At 32.4% G+C, this 26,266-nt stretch overlaps 1 protein-coding gene across 4 annotated transcripts in view; it reads left to right on the top strand.

The window, feature by feature from the left end:
- The window catches only part of LOC118182303 (uncharacterized), a 495,450-nt gene that overhangs the window by 280,677 nt on the left and 188,507 nt on the right, over positions 1–26,266 (top strand). For 3 of the 4 annotated variants that reach the window (XM_085807736.1, XM_085807739.1, XM_085807737.1), the window contains one exon: positions 15,632–15,754. The exons of the other annotated variant lie outside the window; for it this stretch is intronic. In XM_085807736.1, the coding sequence (XP_085663862.1) occupies positions 15,632–15,754 (123 nt within the window). The remainder of the gene's footprint in view (positions 1–15,631; positions 15,755–26,266) is intronic. 4 annotated transcript variants of the gene reach the window in all.

Consider the following 26,266-nt stretch of genomic DNA (forward strand, 5'->3'; position numbering starts at 1 on the left):
ATGTTTAGTAAAACTAATTTACTAATGCTCGTAAATCTTTTTATGCAAATGGTTTTAAAATTGCCTTTTTAATTGTATTCTTACGCAATTGTAATTTTGACGCAACTTTTGCAGGATTCCAAGATAACTTATAAGGTATTTACTCCCTTCTTTCTGCATGCCTTCGTGGTGTAACATCGGCGCGTATTCTAGAGGTCCAGGTTCGAATCCCGGCGAGGGCATTCAGCATTTTTCACGTCTCCTGCTATAAAAAAATCCTAATGACTCTACAAACTTACGTAAAAATATTTTCACGGCTAGTTTTGTGTTTGAAAATGTATTAGGTGGGAAATAATTATGCCAGGGAGTGATAGAGCTCTCTTTTACATGCGTGGAGAAACGTTTTCATGAAGAATGTTTAAGGGAAATTACTTAGGTTAAACGTGAGAAAATGCACGAAACCCTCCTACTGTCAACTCTCTTTTCTGTCGGAAATAAAACTGAAAAGTGAAATATTACTGTTTTGTGACTTAATTTGTTGAGAATTTTCACATTACCCCGTGCGTGCTTTCGTAATTTAAGTGGTAAGCACGTCCGACTGGCAAGTGGAAGATATGTGGTTCGAATCTCAGCAAGCATACAACTGATTTTTCACGGTAACTGATTCTTCAGTTGATAACTTCAATTGATTCTTCATCGCAGCCTAGTGTTCTTTACAATGGTGTCCGAGCTAAAATGTGCTGAGCAATAACATCTGAATTTGGTCGAGTGGGTCGCTTACCACTTCCCGGTCGCCCTTTCAGTGGGAGAGAATATAAAGAATTATCGCAGTTCCCTATGCATTGTCTCGTGATATAAGTAGTTGATATGGGAATTGGTAACTGGATGATCCTCGGTTTGAATGCTAGCGAAGGCACAGATGATTTTTGTATTTTCTTCATAAAACATTCTAGCGGACTCTACACAGCGAAAGTTTAAAAAAGACTGCGTGATTGTATATATACTCATCGGTTTAAAATCTATGCGGCACTCTGGTATTTGCACTCCAAATTTTGTTACCGTAGTGAAACGGTCTGATTTGTACGAGTATTTTCGTATCTTCCTGGATTATAACTCGAAGTAAATATAGTTATCCGTAGAAATTCCACCATTATCGCATTTCTAGAAGAGGCCAGGGCTTTCAAATAACCCCCCCCCCCAAAAAAAAAGATTATGGTACATTGTTGTTTCGGGAAGTTTCAAGAGATATATTGCAATTCTTTTAATTTAAATATATGCTTTAGCTTATTCAGAAAAGCTCTAAAGAAATTTTCTTGCATATTTACCATGAGATTATTAATGAATTTTACAATAAAAATATGCTACGCTAAATTTTAAAGACGCAAGAAGTAAGTTAATAAGAATGTTTAACTTACTCTTTATACTCAAAAGCCTACCATATGCTTAATTAATGATGAAAAAAATGAAGAAGCTGAGTTATTTAATGACCATTCATTTTGTATTTTTGGAGTAAAGTAAGAAAACAAGCAAAAAAACAGCAATATTTACAGTAAATTAGAAACACTGTGCTACAAAAAGTATTATATATTTTCACGTTTTGTAAAATGCAAACTCATCATAATGATATTCTCAAGAAGATAGACTATTATTTTAAAGCTAAGAAGTTATTTAAAAAATTTTTAAGCTAGAATGTGTAATATAACAAAGTAAAAGCATATTTTCTCATTAAAATTCATGTTTAACACATAATAACTTTATAAAAAATGTATTTATCAATTATTAACTAGTCTGTCTCTTTACATGAAGTGTTCTAAACATGTATACCAAATTGCATAAGATTTCAATGATACGTTTTAAAGATATTGTGTTTCTTGTTAGCATTAAAACACGAAAAATGAAAAACGAGATAAACGCATTTAAAGAATTCAAACATTCGATTATCTACTTTTAATCAGTTTGTGAACTTAAAATTTCACTGATTCATAACTAATACCCTCTTGGTTTTCAGAATTTACATTCTTTTTTTTTTTTTTTTGCTTTCTCGCAGCTTTTAAAATTTTTCTCTGCTTTTTAAGCCAAATCAGGTAATGTTGTTTTGCATTGTCGATATGGTTAACATCAAACCTGTCATACTCGTTTGCAGTGTAGTATCCAATATCTATACCTGATTTACTATATCTATACCAATATCTATCTATACGTATAAAAATTAATGAATATTACTCAGTAATAAATAAAAAAAACGCTTATCAGCACAGAATCAAAACACGAGCGAAAATGCGTTAGTGAATTCGTAGCTCACAGCTTGAAAATATGCCAGAAATTTGTTTAGTTGCTATCATAAAAATAATTTTTGGTCTTTAAAATGCAATTAAATAAAGTTTTAAGCCCCCAAAATAAAAGTAAACAACTCTGACACACCCATTTCGGCCTTTTTAATATTTACGTCTTGTGCACTTCCGGTATGCTTTTCGAGGACAAGGTGTCAAATAAAGTATCATAACTCCGGTTTAAATGAACGCAGGAACAAAATTCAAACGGTTTTGGAAACATAAGAAATAATACTTTCATCGAGCGTAAGAACAAAAAAAGGAGTTTTTTTACCAAAATCTCGTTTTCTAAGGTGTATAGTACCCTTAACACAAAGAAATTAATCCATTTTAAGTTATGACAAGCACTACAAAACTGCAAGTTTAATCTGCTCTTTGTATTTGGCCTCGTACAAAGGAAGATGCTAATTATCATATCAAGAACAGCAACAAGGACAGGACATCAACAACTGATTTCTAGTTACTCCTGCTGTGATAGCAAGTCATATTCTCCATTAATATATTTCCGATGCAGTCCTTTCAGGAAGTCGCCAGGGTTGTGTTGTTCTAAATAGGTGCGGGTACCGGACGACACCCGATTTGTCATATTAAGCCGTCCGAGTGTCCGGGCCCTGCATTCACCTGTCACCTGTGATAGCAAGTCATCTTTTATGAAGTTAATAATTTGCGAAGATAACTTCTTGTAAGATTTCATTTTTGAGCGTGTAATATGATAGGAAGTCGGTTTTAGTCAGTTTAAACGTCGCATAAGAAGGCTAAGCGTAATAGTAACTCTAGGCATTATGGCAAAGAACTGCACTTAAGTTTTATCATGGAAGCTCTGATTTGAATTTGTATGTGATGTCACTATCTCACGTAGACCTAGACTACACCCGTAAAATCTGAGCATAGAACCCCTAGTTTTATGGAGTTCCGAAATCATTCTGTAATTTTCCATAACCTTATTTTGTATCATGAAAGCTAGGGAAGAAAGAGTTCCAGGGCATCAAAAAAAGCTGTGCTAAGGGATCACGATTGTCCTAAGAAGGTGCTAATTAATAATAATGCAATGACATTTTTACTGTTAGCTTTAAATTTCTGAAAATCAGCATTTTCTGCGGTGAAAATAGTCCTGACAGAGAAACAAACTGCACCAGTAATAGAGGTCACTAATTTTAATTTCACTAATTTTACTAATTTTATTTCGTTAATTTTACTAATTTAATTTTAGTAATTTCAATAATTTTACTAATTTAATTTTAGTAATTTCAATAATTTTACTAATTTAATTTTAGTAATTTCAATAATTTTACTAATTTAATTTTAGTAATTTCAATAATTTTACTAATTTAATTTTAGTAATTTCAATAATTTTAATAATTTAATTATGTTTACTAATTTTATTTCAGAAATAAAATTTCCTTTAAATAAAATCTCGCAGTCTTAGGTAACGGCAAATGTGCAAAAACTGTTACACTCAAAGCGAATTATCGCTAAGTCTTGTAAATACCACAGAGAGACATGGAAAGGGTGTAAATTATTTATTTGGTTCAGATAAAAGTTAACAAACGGCACCAACTCGTGCTTACAGAAGCCAACGACTACGACTTAAATTAAAAATAATGGATTAACTAAAACTAAGAAAAGTAAATTAGCCTAACGTCTACACAGCCAGAAGGACGCGAAAGCTGGCCCTGGCCTAAGGTCCGCGTAACAAGTCTAAAGGCGATAATAACGCAACTCCACAGAACACTGCTCGCAATGAAATTAAATTAGCAACGCTGCCTTCAGCAGGAAGAACACGTTCGGATTTCCTCCTTTAAATACCTTTCCTTTAAATACCCACTTCTTTCTACCTCATTTAAATATCATGAAAGCTATATATTTATATTCTGGCGGTAAAATGGAAATGAGGAAGTTAGAAAAGTTTATTAACATAGCATAATTGCTTAGAAACTAAATGTAAACTCTACAATGTAATTTGCGTGTTATTCTGTCAACCTTGTAAGAGTACCTATTGAGCAACTCTATGGAGATCACTGTGCACATATTTTAGATTTAAAAATTGATAATAGTAATTTAAAATCCAAATCACAGCGTAATGAATCCCGGATGTTCTGTTAAGCAGATGCCTTTTCTAAAAAGACTGGGAATATTGGCTTAGGCAAATACCCCTCCATGATTTTTAGCATAATTAACCAAGCAACCAAATTTAATCTAACGCTTGAAATGTTAATCAACTTTTCGCATTTCTTTTATAATGCACTTTTTAGAATTTTATCCTGTGTAAGATTCAGATGCACTTTTTGGAATTTTATACTTTTTTCTCCGTGTAACATTCAGATGCACTTTTTGGAATTTTTCAGTTCTTTGGAAGCACAAAAGCAAAACATGTGAACTATTAATCTTTTTTTCTCACTTTGTCTTTCTAGGTTACAAATTTACTTGCCTTACTAGGTTAAAATTATGCTGCATAATAAATACTACGTACAAAGTAGATGAATTACGATCATTTTATGACTACTTTGGTCTTTCCATTTCTATGATATTTACCGACGTTTCAAAAATTCTGCAACTGAATTACCGTCGTCCATAGCTTTTAGCTTCAGTTCAAGTTTTGCGTTATAATTTTTTGGAATACTTCAATACTGCTTCTGAGGTCTTGTGAAATTTAATTGCATTTTCTTCTCTCTACCTTAAAAAAACCTTTCTACCTTCTTTTCTCTACCTTTTAAAAGGTAGAGAAAAGAAAATGCGAAAGCTTTTGTGCTTCCTAAAAATGAGTTAACGTATTCTTTCTTGCAGCTAATTATAATTTTCTGAAACTGACAAAAAATATCAACAAATGAGACTATCCTCGATATTTAAAAATTTTATTAACAAATTAAAATTTATTAATCATAAAACTATAAACAAATAAAGAGTTTAATAAACCGGAACTTTAATTTTTAATGTAAAACATTCATATGTTTCATTTGAATTTTTTTAACATTTTTAAAGAACGTTAATTAAATTTCCTTTTCAGTTCAAATAGCATTCCGTGAATTGCATTCAAGTCAAATCCATTGAGTTAGGTTTTAAGAAAAGAGTTAAAGAGCTATTCAGTAATAATTCAGTTCCTACACGAAAAGAGTTTACTTCCAGCTAATTAGGCATGTTAAGAAGAATTAAGTTTCATTCATAATGAAATGTTTTTCTCATTCAAATTTAACCCTTCGTCAACAACAGGTACTTAAAATACGTTTTCACTCACTAAGTATTCCCTAATTAATTTAATTGCTTTATGGATCCTGAATGAATTGAAAGCTAATCAAGAGTATCAGCTCTCAGCTTAACTGGTTTATCATTTTTTCAAACATGAGTAATCAGAATTTTAATTTCAGCTTACTTCTGTTTACTGCGAGACCGGTATACAAATAGGAATTCAGAAAAGGTTAGAATGAATTATTTTCCAAGAAAAAGATCTTTTGGTAACCTACAATGCATTGTTACAGGTTTGACTGACATGTTTAGGAAATCTCGTCTTTTAAATTCATCTCTTCATGCTTATTTGATAGTGATTGCAATCAAATGGTTGTTCTTGCATCGACAGTGAGTTTATAAGGTATAAAATCTCTCCTTCCAGCATACCTTCATGGTGTAACAGTAGCACATTCAGCGGGTAGCGAGAGGCCCAGGATCGACTCTCGGCAAGGGCATTGTACATTTTCACATCTCTTGTTTATAAAAAAAAAAATGTGAAAGGTTTCAGACTTTAAATTGCGTCCAAAGAGGCTTTTTTTTTTTTTTTTTTTTAGCATTTTGTGTGTTACCTTTATTCATTAAATATCATGTTCTTCGCACTTAAGCCATAAAATTCAGTTCAACAGCAATATTACAATAAACATTTTAAATGAGTATATCTTTATAATTTCCAATACACAGTCTCGCGCGCTGGAGATGAAAGTGCTTTTTCTGTACAACGTTGCCATTGCTCACTTCGGAATCCTTGAGTTTGTTAATCAAAAATTCGTTAAAGTTTTACAAAATATGAAATCTATAATAAAAAAATTACAAATTACAAATTTGGGCTTCCAGATACCCATATTTCGCAGCAGGATTAAGTCATTCAAAATCTGATGGTTCTAGGTACCATTGTTTGTTTTATCACAATGCTAGAAACATATATACATTTATGCAGATTCTTCATCATTTAATTTCTTTAAATATGATACAGGACGATAATATTTGGTGGCCACAATTTGGAAAGTGACACAACGCTTGTAGTGAATCATCGCAAAATGCCAAAACAAAATTAATAGTACTTCTGGGCAAATTGGTTCTTTGGACTAAAAAAAAAAATAAATAAAACATAAAAAAAAATGTCTGAAATTTTTCAGATTTTAGATTACGTCCAAAGGGGTATTTTTTAAACGTTTTGTGTGTTACCTTGATGTATTAAATAGCATTTTCTATGTACTCAAACCATAAAATTAAGTTCAACAGCAATATCGCAAAACAGTTTTAAAATGACCATATCTTTAGGATTTCCGATAAAGAGTCTCGAGCACTGGAGATAAAAAAAAATTTTATTCGTACAGTGTTGCCATTGCTCGCTTTGAAATCGGTTAGTTTGTTAATCAAAAATTCGTTGAAGTGACACAAAATATGAAATCGATAATAAAACAAGTTTCAAATTCACGTTAGGGCTTCCACATGCTCATATTCTATGGAAGATTGTGTTATTCAAATTTGGATGGCTCAAGATACCGTTGTTTTATCCCAGTGAGAGAAACATGCATACATTCATGCAGATTCTTCATTATTTAATTTCTTTAAATATAATACAGGGCTGTAATATTTGGTGGCAATAATGTGAAAAGTGAAACAACGCTTGTCGTTAATCGACGCAAAAGGGCAAAACGAAATTAATAGTCCTTCTAGGCAAATTGTCCCTTTGGACTAAAAACTAATGCCTCTACAAGTTAGACTTCAATTCTGAACATTTTCACATTTCATACTTAAAACACTCAATATAATTCTTAATTTTAGGTGAAATATCATCTGTTAAAGGCAATAAACTGTGTAGTGTATCGAAATTTAACTGCTTAAGCATAATAGACCAATGTTTCAGGGCTGTAATTTCAACCATCTAGCGGAAATATTTTTTATTATTTCTGTCATTAGGGAAATATTTCATCTGATATCTGAGACAAGGAATGGACAAAACGCTAATTTTGTTTCTTAATCGGGAAGCATTTGCCATTGATTCGTCAATTTAGGTACCCCTTCCTCTAAAACTTTACTGCTCTTTTCAAGAAAGATTGCCTGACGAAATTTCTCCTGAATGGTTAGTTACAGATCCATGGTTTTAGTGTAAGAGATTCAGATTGAGATAGTTCGAAACACACGACACCTTTTGATAAAAATTTAAGTAATCTGGATTTTTATACAATAACTAAATAATTTTATACAAAATGTGAATGAGAAAAGTATTTATCGCCGCCAAACTAGTCGAGTGATGCTTTCTTATCAGAAAGATTGATGAAAATTGCCTGAGATCATTAAACCTTTTAGAGGGCCATGTAAAATCATTGCTAAAAATAGCTGTGCATGGCGAGTTTTGGAATGCAGATTTATCTTTTATGCTAGAAAAATATTAATTTGGAAGCGCTGATTTCAAACAACAACTATAGTGATGATAAAATTCATAATTTGGTATTTAATGTTTGTTTGTGTAATTATGGCAAAGCCTCGAGGGCTATCTGCCTAAGGGGAGGGATGCCTTCGTGAAGGACTTTCTAAGGGAAACTGGCTCGTATACACGTTGGTATTTAATGAAATTCCGCTTTATAAGACCCTTAAATAACATTCTTTCCTTGTTATGAAATTTTTTAAGTCATCAGTTTTCAATACAGAGCCAATTTTTTGCGCGTTACTGAGTTCTTTTCCTAAGACATTTGCAACAAGATAAGGAAAAATCTACTAATTGTTACTAAAATTGAATAATTACTATTTCATTGCAGAAGTATTTGAATTTTGGGCGTTTTTTCTAAGCGGTATCACGTGATCAAAACTAGTATGACCTATCTTGGATCATTTCTTAAATTGTACCCACGAATTTACGACCTATAATTCAAAAGCTATTGCGTTTGCCATATTTCCGAAGTATACAGTACAGTTATGTTAAAACCAGAAAATGTTTCCTTTCTGCTCATCTACATAATTTTACCTGCTTTATAAGCTCTTGATAATAGGCTAAGATATTAGCGAAGTTAGAACAGTATATATTGCAGCAGATTAAATTTATAAATAAAACTGAGGACATTTTCTAACTTGCTTAAGCATTTATTTAAGTTTGAAAACTTCAATCATATACGCTCAAACGCAAAAAGAATTGAATTGGTCATAAAAAGTATCTCTTCGCTGAGTCAAAAGAGCACATGCAAGTGTATAAAAACAAGAAATCAAGTTTTTCTACGAGATTTAATTTATTTCTCGTAATTCACACCTAAAAGGTATTGTAGCTCATAGATACAATTTCTTGTTAATCACATTTAAGCGAATATACTCCGCAAAGTTACACTCAGACATTATATTCAATTATTTAGGGAATGGATGAAGAAATATAAAATGCTTTGTAAAGACAATTTTATTTTCAAAAAATATTCCATACTGCAATGTTTTCAGTATGTAGCTTAAGATGCAATATTTAATTTTGAGATTAAATAAAATGGTAGGTATTGAAAAAAGAAGCAATATCGGCTAATTCTTAAATTAGAAACTATATTAAAACAATATTATTTTTTTAAATACTTCGTTTGATTTAATAAGATGTCACTTGAACAGATATTCTATCTCTTTGTTGGCTTAACCAGACTACCTAAGACTGACCAACCATAAATCGGTTTCTGAATGAAATTTACGACTACTTTCTGCGTGGTGCATTTATCACAGATTTACAGGAAAACTTACACTTTTCACATAAATTACAGAATTCAGAGAATATTAAATAAGAAATCATATGCAAAGTAATTAAATGATATTTTACTTGCCTAAATGGAATTTTTTCGGTTAATGAAATACTGTAGTGCGATGTTAATTGCTCTGGTGTAAATACCTGTCATAATATAACTTTATTTTTTTAATAAAAAACTGACAGCGTGCAAAGGAATATTTGATCCCCTTCTCATTAAAGGTTTCTTTTGGCTTCTTTATCTTGTCATCATGTCGTTCTGCTTTTCTCTGAAAAGATTCCAGATCTTTTCAGAAAAGCAGAGAATATTAAAAGTTATTATTTTTAAATCCGCAGTTTGTCTGCGACGAAATGAGCGGAAAAAATCAGGTATTAGTCAGGTGAAACGCAATTAATTTTGATCTTCAGAGAAACTGTAGCATTCAAGTATTTTACATGGCACAACTAAGATAAATCAAACAGGATATTCAGCAAAGATTGCATACTTGAAGACTAAAGTTTTTTCCTCGCTTTAAGTTCTATCTCTCTAATAGTCATAACTCAAGAATTAGGAAAATATTATTTTTTAACTCGGGGACGAATTGATTAAAACCAGGAGATATTTTGTATGATATAATTTCTTGTAACATGCCTGATAATATCAGTGTACACTATTATGGCTGTTAAAAGTGCTACACCATGAATGAATACAATTAGGAGAAAAATACTTATTATTCAAATGCATTAATAGAAGGATAAAATAATTAAAATTTCAGGCAGCTTCGAGGTATGATAACAAAAGCAGTTATTATATAGCTGGGCAAGGAGATGAAAATACTTTGGATTTCATTTTGACATATTGCTGACCATGTCGCTTGAATTATATGCCAGATGCCAGTCTATCCGCAACCATATACCAGATGATATTAGTTGATGTGAGGTAATGGAACATGAGCTGCCAAGGCATAAGCTAATAGCCCTATGTATTAAGGAAATTTAGAATATCCAGGGAAACACGCGGTTTCGCACTATCCTATTGAAAGGTGTAGTGAAGCAAGCTCCAAGAGTATTAAACCTCGGTAATTTAATAATGGCGTGTCAAAGCACAAGGTACGTTTGACTAGATGGAACAGGCTATGTACCCAATGGCAACTCATACCATCAATCCAGGTTCTGAACCGGCTTTCAACTTTTGTTGCTCTCGATGCCTCTGCACACTGATCCTGTAAGCAAAAGCAAGATTTGCCAGAAAACTTATGCAACCAGAGCTACTAGATACATCATTTCGAATTAAGTTCTGGTTCCATCATCCGAGTTTAGTTTGCTTCTGAGATTTTCATTTCATTCGCCTTCTTCGTTTTCACTGACCGTTTTAACGTATTAACATTATTTCTAATAAAATCCGATAAAATTTCTCTATAACATTTTCCCTAGATAGTTATACTATTTTTCGTCAGTTACGCATAAAAATATTTCACCCCCAAACTGAAGAGTTGCTAACAAATTCATAACTCACAAAAATTTATGAAACAATGATGGCAACAATGCTAGTCTCTTAACTCCCAAGTGTCTAAATGTGATTTATAACCATGCAAATCCACCAAGAAATTTTCTGTTTGCAATCATTGCTTTATTCAACAGCTGCCTGACTATAACAAGTGAATATTCGTACAAACGAAAAGATTAGTGATTCATGTGATTACATTTCGCTCCTGTGAGTAGATTTCGATTTAACTTATTTGATTATGGCAGAACACGCGATAACCACCTGCCCACTCAAAAGGGATGCTTCGAGTAGACCTTCTAAGTAAAATTGGCTGGTGTATATATTACACATAGGGAAAACCCACGGAAACGCCCGTACAGCCAGTTCATTCTCTTAGAATCGAACCCAGAATTCACCAGAATTATGTTCAGTGACTTTACCCTAGGCCGCTGGTGAGCACAGATTTCGATTTGAGTTCCTCGTACCTTTTACATATCATTTTGTTTGTTAATGCTTCATCTCGTTTATTATCAGGAGCAGAGGAAGAAAATTTGCAAAAATACAAAGCTCGAAATGTAGTGTGGATATCGACAACTGACCAAGAATTTTTTGGCGCATATTTAACAGTTTAGAGCAAAATGTGGTAATTATGTAGCCGGTCCTCAAGTCCTTGAACATATAAAAAAAGGAAAAACTTCAGTTATTTGATTATATAAAACTTATCGGATAAATACATCTAATAAGTATTTTCATATACCGGGCATGACGGCTGTCCCTCAGCGTACTGCATTTGGTGAAGTGTTACACCGTGGTGAAGACAATGCAATTATATTAAACTCTCAATACAAAATACAGAATGTTGTTTTATCACTGCCTAGTGAAACACCAGAATAAACCTTCTTGTAGTTATTTGAAAAGACAAAAACATCCGCTTGAAACCTTCTAGAATACTAATTAGTATATTGCTAAAATGCCGTAACGTTTCCTTCTGTGAAAAACTGCTGTTTTATGTATGCTTGGAAAAGAATAAGTAAGAAAATCAAAACCTATCCCTTTCTCAAACAATTTAGTATCATATATGAGGATAGTATCTCGATAATAATAGGTGAAGTTAAAAATAATAATTTCTTTACTCTTTGCAAAGATTGAAAGAAGATTGTTGCTTATTTCTCTGATGTTTAAATTATTGTAGAGAGTTTCAAAGCTAGTGAAGCTGAAGGAGACATTTTTCTTCATCATCGTCGATCATAACGTATAAGAAATGAGGGTATTTTAATGTGTTTAATTGCTATTTAAATGAAAATGCCGTAGTTGTACTTACTTTTGAAAGCCATGCACTTGTAGAGTTAAGCCTGAATGAAGGTTTCAGATAATATTTTGCGTACATGTTGTAAAAAGCCTCCATCTGACGTTGAATAACTATTGCATGTGCAAGCAAAGCCTAAAATTTAAGCATTTTAGTGGTCAATTAAAAATCGATATTGATAACGTTATTAAACTGAGTAATTTTATATAACCTAAAAACACAAAAATTTTCAAAACACTACACGAAGAGAAACCAAATCTTCATTCTATGTTTTTTTATCCTTCATAAGATGTAAAGTGGTTCCCCCGTGGTAAATTCTTCAACCGGCAGTTCAAATTTGGTCAACGTAAATTTTTATTTAAAGGGTATTGTTCCCAATTTTCAAATCATAGAGGTTGTGACTAGATTAAAGTTTCTAAATATTACCAAGTATTTTTGGGAAATAAAAATCTAAATTTAGCATTTTATTATAAGAGCGGTTTCGGAAAAAATTGCATCAAAATTTACAATTTTTGCAATTTGTTCATTGGAAAAGGCTTAGGTTAGCACTTTAGGTTAAGTGTTTCACTTCTTTACTGTTTTATTCTTATTCCAATCAATAAACTTTGTCTATCCATTTTAATGAATGTTATAATAACTAAATTTAAAAGAAATCAAAAATCATCTTTTAAGAGATGCATCTCGAAACATGGAAATAAAAGCACTGGATCACAAAACCGTTCGAAGAATTTCTCTGTCCTGATTCAAAGATTACCATTCAAGAAAAAAGAAAAGTTGATCAAACTTTCGAATGATGTTATTTTAAAAGCCAAATTCAGAGATAAATCCTTTATTATCTTTTGGGCAGATAGCAGAAAGAAATACGACCAACTCTCAGGTAAAAGGAGCTTAATTTTACACTGCTGGACAATTGCTAAGAACGGATGTTAGTAACAGCTGAAGCGACTACAAAATGGTTTGGTTTATTAGATTACGGCAAAGCACTCGAGGGCTATCTGCCTTAAGGGAGGGATGCCTTCGTGGAGGACTTTCTAAGAGAAACTGGCTCGTATACACGTTACACATGGGGAAAACCACGAAAACACCCATGCAGCCAGCCCGATCGCGGGATTCGAACCTCGGACTGAACTACCAGTGTTCAGCGACCGCTCGGCCGCTGGTGCGCTTGAGTCAAGAATGAATGTAGGTCATCAATGAGCTCAGCTTGCAGTCTAGTTAGGCAACACAGTGGCGTTACCGCTCGGCCGCTGGTGAGGACAAAATGCTACAAAATGGAAGGGAGGAAAATGTGGAAATTAGCATAAGAGCGGAACCGAGTAGAAAGTGTTGTGCGTATGCAAATTTTGGATTGTCGAAATTGATCGTCACGTGGTGCGCTGATAAAAGAGATAAAGGATTTGACGCGTATTGACCTTTGTTATTCAAAAGTAAAATTTAGCAGGAAGGAATCAGTTTACGAACTTGCAATTTTCGGTATGTCTTCCGGACATTACTTGTTTCTTAGATGATTTTACGCGTGGCCGAATTATTGGCAAGACTCAAGAAGTGCAAAAAATAACAGATATTGCTAGGGTGTTCGACGTCATCCACAGTACAGTTTCAAGGCTTCAGGAATCATTTCAGACAATTGAAATGTACAGTAAGCATCACGGGGGATCGTGTTCACAGTATGCTACCTACAGAAGATAGGTACATAGAGCTATCGACAAAATAACCGGCTCAACACAACCATTGAGGTAGAAAAGTAGTTGCTGCTATTGGCAAGCGAATCTTTCGAAAACCTGTAACCAGACGCTTATATCAAGGAGTCCAGCCGTCCTGCTATACGCATTCCATTGTCCAGGCAGCAACGTACCACCCATTTGCAATAGTATCGCGAGCATCGTAATTGGACTCGACAGAACTGGTCTTATGTACTATTCTTAGACGAGAGTAGGTTCAGTCTGTTACCGCATTATAGACGCTAACTGATCTGGTGTGAGAGTAGTACTGCTTATTGTCCAGAAAATATCCAGGAAAGGATCGATACGATATCCGAGATGCAGTATCATGATATGGGCCAGCACTATGATCAACGGCCGCACGTCCATACACGCGATTCCAACTGGGCCTATGACTGGCTAACGGTACTTAAATGATGTCTTGCTGCTTCATCTTCGCATGTCCCGTGGTGCTGTTGGGGACAAATTTGTTTTCATATACAACGCAGCATGTCATCGAACAGTTGCTATCCAGGTGTGTAGATAGTGAGGATATTTATGATGACTAGCATGGTCTCCAGATCTGAATGCCACTAAAAGTGTCTTGGATGTTTTGGGAGAAGTCTTGCTGATCGACAGTGCCCTCCAATAAACAGGGACACCCTCGTCCTCGTATAGGAATCGGATAAATTACCCTCAGCATCTGTCGGATAATGTTCTTTAGAGTATGACACGACGTGTGGAATCTTACATCGCCCTCCATAGAGACCATATCGAGAACCTGCATCTTACACCAGAATACCTGCGGATAGTTACTGCATTTTTTTCGCTTTTTCTTATTCAGCACAATATGAGTATTTTGTCCCTTGAACACTTTTCAAAGCCTTTTAGAATTCAGAACACAATAAATTAGTATTTTTATGTCCTAGTATTCTGGAATCATTTGATTTCATCCAAACGCACTTATTTTTTTACGTGCTCTATGGCCGTTTGTGATCCGTCTTTAGCAACCGTCCACCAGTGCATTTTTAACTTAAAAAGGAGAATATAGTGAATTTATTTAAAATTAAATATCAAAGCAAGCTGAATGCAGTTCCAGATTTAAGACTGCGACTTGCATCAGATTAACCTTTCTCCAAGAAGCTACGCTTATTAAAAAGTTCTCAAAGAACTCACCAAATATTTACTTAGTATTTGTTATGAGTTTTGTAAGTATTATTTAAAGTTAATATATCCGTAAGTAAAATGTGGCACAAAAATATTAAAAATGAGTTAATGAATTTCTCACTTGTAAATAAATTAATGAAAATAAATTCAGTGTAGTGATTGACTTAATATAATTTTTTTATGAGATCTACAATATATTTATCTGAATCCATTTTATCAACTGTGCTTTGAATGCAAACGCATGTGTCTGTGTTGTACTCCACTGCTTTTTAATTGCATTATTGTCAGATATATTTACAGCAGCAATTATATTAATTACAAACATACTGCTAGTATGAGAATACAGTAAATGTATATAGATTGTCAATGAGTACTTCGATGAAAAAAGTTGGGATCTGCTGTTCTAGATTATTCTGTTAAGTGACAACTAAGTGTAAGTTAAGCTTACAGAGTGGCTGTAGGAAACCTTGGAGCCAACTTAACTTTTAAAGCAAAGTTTGCAAACTTTTTCTGCTTGGCAAGGGATTTTAATACTAATTTGACACTAAAATAACATTTCCGAAGTTTCTGGAACAATGTGCTTTTTTTTCGGGGCGGAGATATATTTTCAGTGTATTTTCAAAAGATTTGAAATATTTTTTGTATTAACTGAAATGCAATTTAAGTGATTTAATAATTTGAATGAATTATAAGAGTATTTGAGAATTATAAAAGTATTCTTTTAAGTAAAATTTTGCGTACTTTTGGCAGAGATAGATGCATGTGCTCGAGATAAAGGAGGATGTTCTCATGTATGCCAAAGTGTCAATGGAAGAGCTGTATGTAGTTGCTTGTCCGGCTACCAATTACAGAGAGATGGTAAAACTTGCGAAGGTATGTGATAGAAATTTGAAACAATTTTATGTGAACACAATATAAATTTTGATATAAAATCTTACAAGCTTGAAAACATTTATAATACGAATAAAACACAGAAGTTCGCTTTTTTACAAAATAATTTTTAAGTGATTATAATAAAGAGTAATGCTATGTAATACCATCATATTTTGGTGCTTTTATAAGCCAACAGTTTAATGTAAAATTGTTAATTAACTGTTTATAATAATTTAAGTTTTAGTTAGCTTGAAATCTTGCAAAAGTTTTAAACTGTATTGCAAAGAAAAAACTGGAAGATTGTCATTAAGAAAGTTTGATGTGGAGTGCCTGCAAATGCTTTCCTGCATCTCAATATTGCTTAAAATCTCAATATCTGTGTGTGGAACAACAGCTACAGTAAAATGCGCCTCGTAACTAATAGTCTTGTAATCACGAATAATTTTTAAAAGAAATCTTCTTTGAATTTCCCTTATAAGTTGAAAAAAAGTAAACTGCAAGCTTCTTAGGAAACTTCAACAATTCACTACGAGAATATCACTTAAATAGCATTCTATATGGTGTGATATTCACCTGTACAGCATGTGTAAAATTTTAAAAGATCTTAAATTAATTAAATCAAGTTAGTAATTAAATTGCTTTTCACTTCGAGAACATATTTTGTGTTTAATATGTTCGTAAACAATTTTGTATTAAAGCTAATGTTACAGAAAAATGTCAAATGTTCCTCTAAAACGATAGCCGCAAGTTACATGGAAACTTGTTCATCCTATATTGAAAAAGAAATAAAAAAAATCAATTATACATTTGTAGTTTAATCATTTACATCTGGAGATGCATTAAATTAACTTTCTGAAGATACTACACATCATTAAACTATTCGAATGACAAGGAAACACAAACACTGCATTCCAGAAGAAGAGAGGGTGGAAGAAAGTGCTCTCTGAGATGTAACCGATCATCATTAAAAAAAGCGGGCTTGAACATTTGTCATTCAGCTCCGAACGACACATTCTTCGTCCTTTCATTCAGCTTTCGTTCCCGGCTAAACAACCCTAAGCGCATTTCAGAATAATGACCCTAAAGATCAATCATTAACTTAATGCTTCATATCCGTTTGAGTTTGAAAAGGAATAATGAATCGTAGAAAGTTTCTTTCTTTGTCAGGAGCTGTTTTATGCTAGGAAAAGTGAGGCTGCAAGGCCCGAACTTTCCTCGATCTAATCATCTTTACTGCTTTCATTCCGATTCCCAGAAACTGAAAGAAAAAAGGCAGTAATATCATAAATATTGTTTTCCTCTGGAAGATCTTAACGAGATTTTCCTGAGATCAGTGTAGTAGCACTGCATCTGTGCTTTCTGGTAACCGCTTAAAAGAGATGAAGTTAAGTAATATAGGTAACGAAAGCGATGTGAGTAAATTTATATACCTGTACACGCAACAAAAGCGATGTGAGTAAATTTATATACCTGTACACGCAACAAAAGCGATGTGAGTAAATTTATATACCTATACACGCAACAAAAGCGATGTGAGTAAATTTTCTAAAAAATAATTTAAACTTCAATTTGTGAATAACATTAACACAATTTTGCATGCTGATTTAGAATTTAATGCAGATAAGACATAATAAAAAACGTTTACTTATATACCGTCTTTTTCCGAAAATAAGACACTGTTTTACTTTCTTTTTTGGTTCAAAATACGCGCTAGGGCTTATTTTCGGGTGAGGGCAAAAATAAAAGTATATTTATATACTTTTATTTAATATTTATTTTACACAGAATACAGAAATTTAAATTGATTCAATTACAGTCATGTCATCTTCTTCTGGAACATTGTCATAAAATAAAATTCTGAATTATATTCTGATTTTCTTCCAAATCCATTTCCTGTTGAATCATTGGTCCGAATCTCTCATGTCTTGCGATATAGCTATCGTTAAATGAAAACTTCTTGTCTAAGTAGCCTGTTCGTAGTGCATTGGAAACATCACTATCAGTTATTTTGTCCCATGAATTTTTTACCCAATTCACAACTTCTTGTAAGCCTGGTTTTACAAAATTTCCTCGATGATTTCTCACCATTCTGTTTTCAATATATTCATTGATTTCCATCCACAAATGATCCTTGAATGGCTTGTTTATTGCAATGTCAAGTGTCTGGAGGTAACCGGAATCATTATTTGATCAATCTTCCTCTCAGCAAGAAAGTTTTTCATGTCTTTAGCGCGGTGAGTACTGGCTGAATCCCAAACTAGTAAACCTCTATTCTGACCCCTCAACAGTGGTGGCAGCATAAAATCAACCCACTTTCTTTAACGAATTCTTTTTGTCACATTATTTTTAACTAGGGATTATTTACGGGGAATGTCTTATTTTACAAAAAGTTCCAAAAATTACGATAGGGCTTTTTTTCGGAGGATGTCTTATTTTACAAAAAGTTCCGAAAATCACGATAGGGCTTATTTTCGGAGGATGTCTTATTTTCAGAAAAAGACAAGACGGTAGTAGCAATTATAAGAGAGGAATTACAAACTAAGTTCTAATAATTTGTATAATGTTAGCATTAATCTCAAGCGGAAAGCTCAGTACCTCTCACTTAACTAAAAACATGCCTCTCTTCTTCAGAAACAATGTATTCTAATCATCATTAAAAACTCTTCAGTCAGAAACTTTTCAAGTTATTCTTTAGAAACTGCTTATAAAAATCTATCTTTTTAAAATGTTTACATGATAAGTTAAGGAGGTAATTTATTGCAACACACAGCTCTCGAGGGCTTCCTGTCTTGAGTGTATTCGCTTCACATAAGATGTTCTAAGAGAAAGTAGGTTGTTTTTAGTTTACTCATTCAAAAATTCATAAAAGCTGCTTTTTCTTTTCTGGTTTTTCATGCTAGTTTTTCTGATCTTTTTAAATAAAAATAAGGTTACATTTATTGATGAAAATTTGACGGAAGTGTTGAAATTCATATGAAATAATGTAAATTAATAAGCATATGTAAATTTTAAGCAAATGAGTAAATTTTCTACTTCTGTAAATAATGTATTATCATTAATAACTTCATGATTTGAAATTATGTTAGGAAACATTTAAATGTTTAATTGAATGTTTTCATCATTCATGAGAAACATTTAAGGATCAAATATTTTCATTTGTCTATGGAAAATAATAACAATCATTCACAAAATTATAATGCTGGCGTTGTCTTTGTAAACATTATAAAATGTTTTTAAAAAATATGATAGAGTTTATGCAACCGTTTTTCTAAAGTTTGATATTTTCCTAAATGTACACGAAACATTTCGTTTCTCAAGATCAGTACTAAAAAACACAAAGGGAATGCTTTATAACAACTTATAAATGAAGCAAATTGTAGCTGATTCTTAATTTTTCTATCATAAAAGAGAATCGCCACCTAAACTTATAGCAACTTTGCAAATAATCTCCTTAAGAAACCTAGTTCTTCAGAAGGAGTTTATTTAAAGGTTTTAAGATTGACAACAAACTACTAATAATTGTGCATTTAACTTAAGTTCTATTTTATTAGATGATATGTGATGATCGGCTATAGGTAAAATATTTGAAACAAAATTATGTTAAATGTTTATGAGCAGCACCTGGCTTTATCTTCTAATTACCAATATCTGTATGTCCTCTATGTGAACCAGTTCATTCTGAAATGCACGCAGATCGAGGCTATTTTCAAAGTTGTCGGTTTCCACAATGATGAAGGCGCAATTCTGTTTTTGAAGTGCAACCTGATAAAAAAAACGGAGATTAAGGAATTTTAAGAAATAATCCAAATTATTAATTATATTAGATATATGCACATTCTAGCAAGAAATCTGTAAGGAATTTCTCAATCTCTTGTGCATAGCGTCAAATGATTAATGTTCAGCAAACAACTGAAAGAACCACGATTCGAATCCCGACGAAAAAACAGTAAATGTTTTATGTTTTCTGGTGCGCAATGTTTAATTTAAATTTATAAATCTTCGTTTTGAGAGTGTATTTTCTGTTTAATATGTGCATAAACAACTAGAAAAATTTGTATTGACGGAATTCCGGAAGCAGAGACGATGTGTATAAATTTGATTCTCTGCCAGTTGACCTGGGAACTCCCAAAGGTCACTGCGAATTAGCTTTTAATGATTTATTAGCACTATATGTCTGTCACAGAAATAATTTAAGAAATTCCTGAATAGCTTTGGTTGTCAAATGTTCAGCGAAACTTGGTTAATGTTCAGAACTGAGGAAGCGTGAAAACTGAATCTCCAGTGTGTAATCTTTCGTGCAAGCGTTTGTCTCGTTTTTTTTTTTAATGTTTGCAAACGCTTAAAATTGTTTTGAATTTGAACCACCTATAGCTGCAAATTTTCTGAACTAATGTATTGAGAAACATAAGTTTAGCAAAATTTTGGCCACTTTAATAATGTGCTACCCTACAGCGAAAACTGCCTGGAATTCAAAATACAAGCCCTCTTGTTGCGCCGTTTTAACTCTTTCTTGAGCCAAATCTTCGCTGCCATGGGAGGTACTATTTCATCGAAGACGAACACATTTCTATTTGATAACCTGTTCAAGGTTGCCGCCCGTAAAGGGATTGGGCAACAAACTATAATCCGAAGAGGCAATGTCCGGATGAAATTCTGAATGTGGGAATAACTCTATTCACTAAAACTACTGGAGTTTTTTTTAATCATATAGCAATATGATATTTGACAATGAAAACGCTTTTCTACTCTCCATTGCCAATTGATTCTGTTCCAAAATGACATACTTTCGCTTCCGTTCTTCATATTACAGTACAACGTAAATAAGAACAGCAACCATTCGGAAGAACTCTTATTATCCCCTCTAGCTTCCCACAAGCAACCCCAATCACCTTATGTTCAAAGTATACACATTTTACAATATGTTCAAGAAACTAGCCTGGGTTCAACCACTGCTTTTTGGTGGCAAATGAGAGACGTTTGTGTGTGTGTGAGAGACTTACAATTACGGAGCTTGACCCATTCTTCACAGCACGTAAAACATCTCTTGATAAAAGCATATATCACGAGGATTTGAACGGTTCTACAATATTGTAAATTTCCAAATTATTAAAACTATAAAGATAGCGAGGTGACTTATCATCTTGCCTTCTATTTGCATAAATCAAGAACTCAAAGTAACGATTTAAATTAAATATATTTATTAGCGCAACAATTTGGTGGTTACATAAAACTCAGGAAAATAATCAGAAACACAATCTCCGCAGCTCAATGGAAATGCAGAACAAACAGTAAAGTCAAACTGAAATGTAAAACAAAAATTAACACGGGCCTAAATAAGCCTTAACTTAGCCTAAAGTAATTGTAAAAAAAATGCGGCTTATTAAAGTTAAAGCCTATACATCATTTCATCATCAGAAAGGAGGTACTTCCCAAAGCTCTCTCTCAAACTCAAGAACTCTAGGCTCATCTAATTTAATCATAATAATTTGCAGTCTGATGGGAACTGACGATAATATAAGTTAGCAGAAAGAAAGTAGTACAGCAAACATAAAAAGATAACTGGCTTAATTAACACATAACCTTATAGGTTTTTTGGATATTTCTTCCACGCCTCCTTGTCTCCGTTTTTCTTATTCGGCATCATTTCATAAGGAATGTTGGACCAGTCATTACGGTCCGACACACAACATCAGGATCTATTGTTCCAGCACTGTCAGACATTATATAATCAATCAATAATCAGTGTTTGACTCGAAATATTTTGAACGATTTGATTGCTATTTGTGTCCTAAGCAAACTTCATTTCCTGTTTTTCCCTTTCTCGTGAAAATGTTTCTTATTACTACCTTAGCGTCATGACACGATTCATTCTTTATAGCAAAGATTTTCTAATTATCTGGTTTTGGGGACAGTTTATGTTTTAGATGTCTGAATCAGTGATGAAGCTAGTAAATTGAACATAACTTAAAGTAAATAAATCATCTATACTCTTAATGCTAATTTCTTATTCTTTAAACGAGATAAATGCGGATATATCTGACACTGAACATGCTTTTACTCAAATATTGCAAAACTTTTGACTCACCTAAATGTTTGAAAAAGAAAGCTAAGCTTGCGAGATATTATGTGACTTATTTTCAGCAGTATTACCTATACTAAAGCTAGGTAAATTTCAGGAAAATTGTCAGTTTATCTACTCCACTCATATTACTAAATTATGTATACTGAGAAGGTGTAGTATTTCTCAAAAATTAGCTTTTTCAAGACCTACAAAGAGCTCTTAAAATTTTCCTAAACTTATTAGCTTATTATATTGAAAAACCGAAAGTATACAAGCGTGTATATTTTATTATGTTTTTTAAGATACTCTTTCTTCCTTGTATTGGACGCTTATAGAATTTTTTAGCTTAATATACAAGCTCGCATACTCATTTCCTGTCATTTCCGAGTTTTTGACGCTCATTCATCGTTTAAATTTCAGGGCAAATGCTTTTTGCAGTGTATAAAATAAACTTTAAGCTTTCAAATTTCGTGAATGTGTAACATGCTTAAATTTTACGATAATTCTATTCGTAACTATTTTAACACTAGAATGTTTGTACGTATCACTCAGGCGCATAAAGTTATAATTTTTTAAGAATTCATTATTTCTTGCCTATTTTTATTTGTATATACTTTATTTAGTGATTTTTGACATATTTAAACTTGATCATTAATGTTTATAGACATATTTAAACATTAATATTTTTTATATTTAAACTCAAAATATAGAATATTGAATGAATTTAATTTGTAGGCTTGATATGTACAAATCACCTTGACATTCAGAATGTTTCAAAGTGACAATTTTGATATAAAACGCAATTTTTATTACAAATTAGTGACGGATATCTCATGCTGGTTAACCTTAATTGTTTCTGAAGAAGTTAATAGTACCTCAAATTTCTATGATTGCATTTCCCCCCCTAATTAATGCATGGCCCACATTGACACATATTCTTCTAAGTACACCACAGCAGATAATTTTCAGCAATCTATGTCTTTTTTAGCGTTGACAAAATTTGATATTTATTTTATTTTAGCTCTTTAGAAAACTTTCTCATGAAAGGAAGGAAACGAGTGCCTTTTTCAAGAGGAAACAGTTCCTTTCTGAAAATAAATCAGAAAAAAATTCACATCTGTAACCGATGCATATTTTAATCACGAAAAACTTATTATTTTTGAATTTTTATTCTTAAAACTCTGACAGAAGCAATGATAGAATTAAGTTTTTTTAATACTTCGTATAATGCAGATATGAAGATTTTAATTGCTCAACGTGCAACAAAAAAGTCCTATACAAATATTTGCTGTAACATTCTGCTATGAGAAGCTATCTAGCAGCCAAATTAGATATAACTGATGATATTGCTGTCAGTATTTGGCTACTTTTATTAATAAAACATAGCTCACGTCCCATTAAAGTGCACGGAAACAGAGATGAATCCCATACTGCCTTCTTCATTCATGTATCTAATTTCTCCATGAAAGGACTGCTCCTGAAGTTACCAAAAAAAAGCACAATGAAATACAGACAGTGGATGAATTGGCCAGAATATCATTTCCCAAAGTAGGATGAAAACATGCTTGGATGCTTGGATGATATTCATGAGTATAATACAATGCTCATTTTCCCGGAGGTTGTCTTAAGAACAGTGTTTGCTCTTCTTAACATAAAAAGTGATTTTCATCTCACAATTCATTTTTTTAAATACACTCAAATATAAGTTTAAGGTGATGTAGTAAATTATGTTGCAGATTTGGGGAAAAATTAAACTTAGAAATTTGATTAATTCCTCAAACCTTCGGACTTACCATTGGAATTAAAAATGGATAACCCGAAAACGTAATGTAAGAGATGTAATCAAGAAGTATAAAAATGATTTATTGGTAGTTATTCTATATAACTGAAGTTTTATAACCTTTCCGAATAAAATTTTGCCAGATTAACGTGGTATCTATATAAAGTTTCAGCTGTGTTTGAATACTAAAAGTAGTCTCGTATTTTTCTATTAAACGATGAGAAAGTCTGATGTATTTATTGCTTTACTTCACTTATGATGGCTTTTCTGTTAACTTTTTTTGCAGTTATTAATGCTTATTTGGCTGATATGGCCACAAATATTTTGTCATTTGAGCCATTAAGCGCAAAAAATTTATCCTTTAGCAGCCATAAAACTTCCCCGACTACTGAAATGTCACAGTATTGTCTTTCCGGCAGTTAATAAGCTCGTTAATTTCCCTGGTTTACCTGGAAACATTTCTTTCACCAAGAATGCGTTATGGTTTATCGATCAGTTTTCTCTTAAGCAAATATAGGACTGAAGAACAGCCAGCAGTTCCTGGTTACCTTTTTTTTTCTTTCTACTGTCTACAGTTACCTAAAGCTTCAGATAAAAATAACTTTTTCGAAGCCTTTCAAATAAAAATATTTTTCGGGAAATTCTTATGTTTATTTCTTGTATCATAGTTCGTTACAGCGTATATTTATCATTGATTCGTACTCATCTCGCAAATATATGAAATGTAAAATTCATAAGAATTTACTTGGCTTATTGTTAAATTGGAATCGATGACAAGAGATGTATGTTAAATTGAAAAATAGGAATTCTAAATTGTTAATTAGGAATTTCAGTTTCAAATGAGTTTTCAATAATAAATTTGGAAATATTTTAGGATTTTGTTTTCAGAATTAAAGTAATTATTCGTAATTAGCTGTCTTGCTCCTGAATAAGCAATTGGAATTTTGAAAAAAGAAAAAAAAATAATAGTTATGTCAAGTATTTGAAAAGTTTTCATTGTTATGTCAATTATGTGTGAAATATTTTGTGTCTAAAACATAACTTATTTTTAGTTAGCTGAAGTATTTTCAATTTTATTTATAATTGTCAGAGTAATAAATCTGAGAGTAATAATTAATCTCAAGGATATGTTTCGAGCCTGAAAGGTGATAATCATTTCCATTGATAAATAAAGCACGTGCAGATTAATAATAAATTATTTAGGTTATTTATTTCTGCTGTTACAACTCTGTTAATTTTTATTTATGGATTTAATATTCAATTACTAAATCATTGATCTTAGTTAAGTAATTAGACAGTTTTTCACTGAGGAAAAAAAGGATTTTTAACATCATAATTTCGAACCCTAAAACATTTTTCTAGTATAATATAAAGACATTTTACAAACATAAGGTATACTCAAAAGCTTCTACAAATTATATTGCAATTTTTATACTCTTCTATCATTAAAATCATTGTTACCGATGGAAAGAAAAGCTGTAATTATGCGTGCTTTTCAGAAACATTTTTCAATTCTGTGCATTTTGTTACTTTATACAAAAGCTGAAACAGATGTAAGCAAAACTTTTGCAAGATGATATCTTATTGACTAGAAAAAAACTGTGTGGAGTTATTTGTAATACAGCATTAGTTCGAAACATGGGTGCTTTAAATATAACTGTTTTCTACAGCAGAGTTTTTTAAGCATTTTTCAACCACGACCCCTTTTATCACTGAGATTTTTTTGCGACCCCCAGGACCCCATAATATTTACAAAAATTTTGTGGGACCCCATTAGTATTGCGCAAATCCAACACACGCGTGATTGAAACTGTCAATTTTTTCACTTGTACTATAATATACTATTGCAGTTTTAGGTCATTAACTTTAATTTCTAATTTTAAGACACAGAACAATGTGAACGTTTTAAATACGTAAGTAACAGACGAAATGACAGCGTCATGTGCAAAGCAAGGAAAATGAACGTTTATATTATAAAAAGGATGCGTCGAAACGTTTTCGTTTCTTCCTTTAATATTTGGTAATTGTAAAATTATTATAATATGTTAAATATCAAAAGTGCTAAAATTTTTAGCGACCCCCTGCTGCAGGTCCCTGTTCTACAGTTTAAGAAACCCTGTTCTACAGCATTCATCTTCAGACTTCGGAATGTTACGTCTAGGTGTGTCTGCATTACGAAACTCTTGATTCTTAAAATCTAGTTGACATTAAATATAAAATCATTGGTTTACAATAAACTGATGCTAGTTTCTGTTTATGACTTTCTAAAGAACTTTGCCAACTTTCGAAAGTTTAAAGTGAGGTATTATAATATTAATGCAGAGAAACTTCATTAAGACATCGTTGAAAATAGGAAATCAATCGTTTGTAAATGAAATAATAACGAATTATACTTTAAAGTATTCGATGATGTCTTGCTTGAGTGCGTTTATTTCACTGAAAGCATCGGAAGCTGAATACGACATGCATCCTTGGCGAGCAACAAGAAATTAGATAAAATCATTTACCGTGTTCTTGGGCGCGTTCCAAAAGTGTTAGTAGACTTTGAGTGGTTTTACTTTCCACTCTTATTCATTATTTTTCCGATGTACTTCAGTTCAACTGAATGCTCTTAGTTTACTGTCACGTGTAAAAGGCTTACTGAAAGACTCCATTTCTGTTGATGCCATCC

The sequence above is a fragment of the Stegodyphus dumicola genome, chromosome X1 (genome assembly GCF_044657685.1).
Source record: "Stegodyphus dumicola isolate Sdum_Otavi_A_Nest chromosome X1, ASM4465768v1".
Lineage (NCBI taxonomy): Eukaryota > Metazoa > Arthropoda > Arachnida > Araneae > Eresidae > Stegodyphus > Stegodyphus dumicola.